Raw genomic sequence first — 6,739 nt, forward strand, 5'->3', positions numbered from 1 at the left:
CACACACCACGACGGTCCCCAGACACACAGCTCACGGGAAACCAGGAAGTCTGCTCGCCGACCCAGTCCAACCCCTTTTGTAGCTGGCCTCTTTCCTTCCTCCACCAATGGGTGGCCTCCACCTGGAAACAAGCAACACTGAATACAAATACAAACAATAACAACACCGTACTGCAAATAATGACCCTGGGTCATAACACCCCCCCACCTAAAATCAAGCATCTCATTAGGGAGATGCTAGACCTAGTATCAAAAACATTAAAACAAACAAACAAATCGAACACTTCCTAGGGGGAAACCAGACTCATCAGTCACTGTCTGTGTCATCACTGATGATCCCCTGCAGGTTGGCCCATTCGGACATTTACCTGCGACCTCTGTGGGTATTGTTTTCCTGATCACTGTCTGATTCCGAGTTTAGAGTGCGCTGATATTCAGAGGACGGACAGTCCTGTTGTTTCTGACTTGCTGAGGCACCCCTGCGTGTAGGTCGACCTTGTGTGGTAATGATGTTGTTAACATCAAGAGCAGCCAGTTCTTGAGCTTGCTCTCTCTTCATTCTGACCTTTTTCCATTTCTGAATAGTTGGCTGACCATGTACACCAAGCTCTTCAAGCTCCTTCCTCAGAACAGCCACCTGGGAGCGGCAGTCCTCCAGCAGCTTCTTGTAATTTCTCCTCACGCCGCAGAGGGCAATATAACGTTCAAGCCTCGCCACCGATTTGTCATCAGACTTTGGTTTTCTGGTGCTCTCATCTTTCTTCACACTCTTCTTCATCTTTTTATCATTTGTTTTATCAGTCTTATTTTCTTTTTCATCTTCCAAAGAAGGTAGTGATGAAACTGAGTCTGGGTCACTGGTTTTCTCTTCCACTTTTGTATCTTCTTTTTCACTGTCAGAAGACTCGTCGCTCCTAATTTTGTCACTCGTTTCTGACTTGCAGTCTCCATCTGATTCGTTTCCTGCATCACTCAGTGGTGTTCTCCTTCCTTCATCTTTACTGCTGGTTACTGTCTCGACGTTCATTCTCACCATTTTCTTTGGACTGTCACTGCAGTTGCTTTCCTCACTGAGTTCCTCATCAGAAGACTCGTCACTGTCAATTTGACGATTTTCATTTCTCTTTTGTTGTGATTTTTTCACCTCTGGCTCTTCACCATCAGCTTGAGATTTGGCATTTTCTTCATCATTGCTGCTTTCTTTACTTTCTGTTTTGTTGTCCTCTTGAACCTCAGATTCTGATGATGAGCTTGAATGATTATTTTGTGATTTCTTTGCCCAGGATTCATCTTCACTCTCACTCATGACCTCGTCATTTCCATTTTCTCTTTTCCTTTTGTTCTGGAGCTTCTTAGTCTCTGAGTCACTTTCACTTTCATCATTATCCTGCATTTTCATCAGTTCCTCTTGCACCACCTGTTTCATGAAAGTTTCTACTTCTGGCCTTAATGAGTCACATTTGTTGTGTGTCTGATATCTCTTTTTTAAAATTCCCAAGGTCAGCGTGCTCAGGTCTTCCTCGTCACGGAGTTGACCACACACAAACCTGCGGATACCTGCTGCCTCCTTCTCCGACACCATACTAAAAACCTTCGCCGTCCCACCATCTACCCCCGGAACAGAACTATCATGCGGCTCAGAGCCGTCCGGAAACATTTCGGATATGTCCACCTCACCACCCAAGCGACGAGCTTGAGCACGAGTAACCACACATGCCGGATAAACTGTGGGGTCACCCAGCTCCGACGGGAATTGGCATAACCGATCCGAAGTAGGACACTCAATAACTTCCGGCATAGCCGGAAACACTTTTCCCCCGGCCAAGTCATTTCCCAAAACAAGATCAATGCCTTCAATTGGCAGCTGATCTCGAACCCCCACCCGCACAGCGCCCGATACGAAGGACGAGGTCAAAGTAACCGTATGGAGAGGCATGCGTAAAAGACTCACCTTGATACCCCACACCAGCAAATCAGAACCACAGTACGACTGCTGAGAGAAAGGCACGACTCCATGCCGCGCCACCGAATGCTTCGCCCCTGTATCCCTCAAGATGGTGATCGGAACCCGGTCCCCCGCATCACCAGACAACGATAAAAACCCCGTCGAAACAAACGGTCGAAACACCTCATCTATCCCCCGCGGAACGACGCCAACCGGCATTAAGCTAGGGCGGGTTACCGCGGAGCAACACTGCACGGCCCCCCCCGAAATGTCAGCCCGCGCCCCCTCCCTCGCCCTCAGCACGGGACAAGAAGCAACGAGATGACCGAGCTCATGACAAAAAAAACATCGGCGGTCCCCAGCGGCCACCGTAGGGCTACGCCGCGAGAGCGGGGGAGAACGCCCCCCCCCCCACCTCCGGCAAAACTCTAGAACCCCGACGTAACGGAGGGGAAAAACCCCTCTTGTGCGTCAAAGCAAACTCATCTGCCAAAACCGCCGCTTTCGCGAGGGAAACGACCTTCTGCTCGTTCAAATAAACAACCACCCGCTCCGGCAGACACCCCTTGAAATCCTCCAATAACATCAACTCCTTCAACTGTGCAAACTCCTTAACCTCACTAGCCTGGCACCACCGATCAAAGAGCAAACCCTTCTCGCGCGCAAACTCCACATAAGTCTGATCCCCCCCCCCTCACACACTGCCGAAACTTCTGACGGTACGCTTCAGGCACCAACTCAAAAGCACGCAATACGGCAGCCTTAACCACACCATAATCTAAGCTCTCAGATGCTGACAGGCTAGCCCACACCTCCTGAGCCCTACCCACCAGCCGACACTGCAACAGCAAAACCCAGACCTCCTCCGGCCACTTTAACGCGGCAGCCACACGCTCAAAAGCAGGAAAAAACGACTCCACCTCTGATTCACAAAAGGGCGGCACCAATTTAATGTGCCTCCCAACATCAAAATCCTGACGGAGAGCCGGGGCGGGACCAGGCGCCGGCGGCGCAGGGAGCACAGAGGGCGCAGGCGTGGGCGGCGTAGAGTCAGGGGCTCGCGGTGGAGGTCCGCGCTCCAACTCCAACACCCTCACCCTCAAATGCATCGCTTCTACCTCCAACCGGTGACTACTTAACTCCACCTCCTTAATGCGGAGCAACAACTGGAGCTCCTCCGCCGACGACCCCACCACCGGAGCAGGAGGAGCCACAGAGGGGGCGGCCACAGGAGGAACAGACAACGGAGCCAACGGCTCCATAGCCGCCCCGCCCGTCCCACCAACAAGCGGCACGCTCGACAGCAAACCCCGCTCGCTCAAAGCCACCGTGACAAGCTGTCGCAAATCATCCTTTTTCACCCCCGCCGGCGCTCGCACATCAAAACGGCCCGCAATAAGCAGCAAATCCTCCCTCCGACACCGACTCAACTGCTGCAAGGAAGGCGCCTCGGCAAACTTATCCACATCAAACTCCATCCGCGGCCACCCACACAAACAACCCCCAAAAACACAAAAAAAAACCCCACACACCCACACGAACCCCACTACACACAAACGACCCCGAAATCCCTCAAACGGACGAGCCCCCATTTATGTTACACACCGGCCCGAAGCCGGGGTGCAACACAACAAAAAGATAAACCCGATACATAATAACGACAAAAAAAAATCACACCACGGCAGAATGACGAGAGTTGGTTAATTTATTTACTGAACAGGTAGCGAGCTTCAGGGTGGGCGATGCCAAAACAACAAACAAAACACACTAGAAAGAAAAACAAAGCTAACTTACCTCCCACGATCCCAAAACAAAATACAATTCACTAACCTGTCTCCCTACCCGAAACAGGAGAAAAGAGGGGAATAAAAGAAAACGGCTTCCCACCCCTACAGCTACCAAGCCCAGGTACAACCCCTTTTTCAGCATTAATATTGCAGCCCCGTGCAGTCACACACCACGACGGTCCCCAGACACACAGCTCACGGGAAACCAGGAAGTCTGCTCGCCGACCCAGTCCAACCCCTTTTGTAGCTGGCCTCTTTCCTTCCTCCACCAATGGGTGGCCTCCACCTGGAAACAAGCAACACTGAATACAAATACAAACAATAACAACACCGTACTGCAAATAATGACCCTGGGTCATAACAGCATCAACGACCAGCAGAGGCCATGGTGGGGTGAAGATGGCCTCACAAAAAGCACTGTCCCTGGTGTAATGTGTATGGTCTCAGCCAACAACAGTGGCCCTGGTGAAATGTGGATGGTATTGGTAAACACCACACACCCTGGTGTAATGTCAATGGCCTCAGCCAGTAGCACAGGCCCTTGTGTATTGTGGATCGCATCAGCCAGCAACATAAGCCCTGGTGTAATGTGGATGGCCTAAGCCAGCAACACACACCCTGGTGTGGTGATGATGGCCTCACAGGAAGCACTGGCAGTGGTGTAATGTGGATGGCCTCATCCAACAACACTGGACTTTGGTGAAATGTGGATGGTTTCGGACAGCACCACAGGCCCGAGTGTAATGTGGATGCCATCAACGAGTAGTACAGACCCTGGTGAAATGTGCATGATATCGGTCAGCACCACAGGCCCAGGTGTAATGTGGATGGCATCAACGAGCAGCAGAGGCCCTGGTGGGGAGAAGATGGCCTCACAAGAAGCACTGTCCCTGGTGTAATGTGGATGGCCTCAGCCAACAACAGTCGCCCTGATGAAATGTGGATGGCATGAGCCAGCAACGCAGGCCCTGGTGAAATGAGGATGGTATCAGCCAGCAGCACAGGCCCAGGTGAAATGTAGTTGGCCTGAGCCGAGACCACAGGCCCTCGTGAAATGTAAATGTCCTCAGCCAGTAGCACAGGCCATGTTGTAATGTGGATGGCCTCATCTAACAACACTGTCCCTGGTGAAATATGGATGGTATTGGTCAGCACCACACACCCTGCTGTAATGTGAATGGGCTTAGCCAACACCACTGGCCCTGGTGAAATGTGGATGGCATCAATGAGCAGCAGAGGCCCTGGTGGGATGAAGATGGCCTCACAGGAAGGACTGTCCCTGGTGTAATTTGTATGGCCTCAGCCAGTAGCACAGGATGGCCTCATCTAACAACACTGGCCCTGGTAAAATGTACATGATATCGGCGCATGTAACAGCGTTTTTGTACAACTTCATATAAAAAGTTGTAACTTTTGATAGAAGATTCAGATATACGTATTCATGGCTTTATCTTATAGAATTCAATATCCCCGTGCTGGGCAAACAGGTTTTGCAGCTGTGTGAGCTAAGATTTTCAAGTTGTTCATGTAATGTTCTTATTCCTCTATGAATAAAACATCAAGAATTGCTCCTGGTGCTAGCTTCAGCTAGCTGTTTATTATTCTTTCTACCACGATAACTTCTTCTTCTACTCTGTATATCTTATTGATTCCAGAGCGCCCCCTGTGGGTAGCTTCAACAATAGCAACTATCATTACATCCCCTTTCCAAACAGGTTGGTATTATAATAAGCACAATTCCAAAGAGTAATGTTACTCTGTAACATCTGAACATTCTTGTCTAACATTCAACATGTTATAAATTGTGCAACAAACTACATTCAGTAGTGTTCTTTTTTATAACCAAAAGTTGTAGCACAAGTTAAACAAAATAAATCCAAATGTATACCTTACATCTTCCAGAATGAACCAAATGAATCCCATACAGCCCTCAAGCACATTAGAACGCTTCACCTGTGACAACTTGAACAGTCAGTAACACATAACTCAGTAGGTCTCAATTAAGTGTGAACAATTACTATTCTAAATGAATTATTATCCGTTATTTACTTGTGATTTATTATTATTATTTTTTAACAATTCTTTACCACAACAGTTCACACTTGTTCTATGAGCCTCTCTGTAGGTTTCTTAGGTCTGGTAGACCTTCTCAGTATCTCAGACATTGGGGAAGTTGAAGGAGGCTCACTGTGGTGCTCAACAGGGTTAGCACCTCGTTGTTCAGTTCCAGTCTCTGTGTCCTGATGTTTAACATCCTGTGTCTTTAACAGACTTCTCCGGTTTCTTCTTAACACTTGTCCATTCTCTGTCTGAACAGCAAACGATCTGGGCCCTACTTCGCTGAGAACTGTTGCTTTTTTGTCCCAGAAATCTGGACCTGCAATCCTCACAACATCTCTTTCCTGAAGAGGTTCCAAACGCCTTGCAGTTTTGTCATAGTTCATTTTCTGTCTGTGCTTGAGTTTCATCCTTTTGTCGGTCAGCTTGTTGTCATGTGCATTGTCATTTTCCTTGGAAATGTGTGGAAGTGTGGTGCGGAGCTTGCGATGCATGAGTAGCTCAGCAGGTGATGCCCCACACTCCAGGGATGAAGCTCTGTAGCTTAGCAGAGCCAGGTAAGGGTCGGTCTTACTGTCTCTTGCTTTTTTGAACAATCTCTTTACTATTTGGACTCCTTTTTCTGCCTGTCCATTCGCTTGGGGATACAAGGGACTAGAGGTGATATGTTGAAATCCATATTGTTTTGCAAAGTCACTAAATTCTCTACAGTCATATTGTGGACCATTGTCACTGATGACACACTGTGGAATTCCATGTCTGGCAAAAAAGCCCTTCATGTGTGTGATGACTGACTGTGCTGATGTACTGGAAAGCTGTGCCACTTCTGGATAATTAGAATAGTAGTCAATCACCAAAACATAGTCCTTGCCATCCAGATGAAATAAATCCGTGCCTACCTTTTGCCATGGTGCAGTGGGTAGGTCTGCTGCCAGCATTGGCTCTTTTG

At 48.8% G+C, this 6,739-nt stretch overlaps 1 protein-coding gene across 1 annotated transcript; it reads right to left on the reverse strand.

Annotated features, from left to right (window-relative positions):
• Positions 1–364: 364 nt before the first annotated feature.
• Positions 365–1,582, reverse strand: LOC308405966 (uncharacterized protein; the record flags this gene model as incomplete). Its single annotated transcript, XM_080896783.1, has 1 exon — positions 365–1,582. The coding sequence occupies one exon, from the start codon at positions 1,580–1,582 to the stop codon at positions 365–367; it is 1,218 nt and encodes a 405-aa protein (XP_080752909.1).
• Positions 1,583–6,739: the final 5,157 nt, after the last annotated feature.

The sequence above is a fragment of the Rhamphochromis sp. 'chilingali' genome (genome assembly GCF_963969265.1).
Source record: "Rhamphochromis sp. 'chilingali' genome assembly, chromosome: 11".
Classification (NCBI taxonomy): Eukaryota; Metazoa; Chordata; class Actinopteri; order Cichliformes; family Cichlidae; genus Rhamphochromis; species Rhamphochromis sp. 'chilingali'.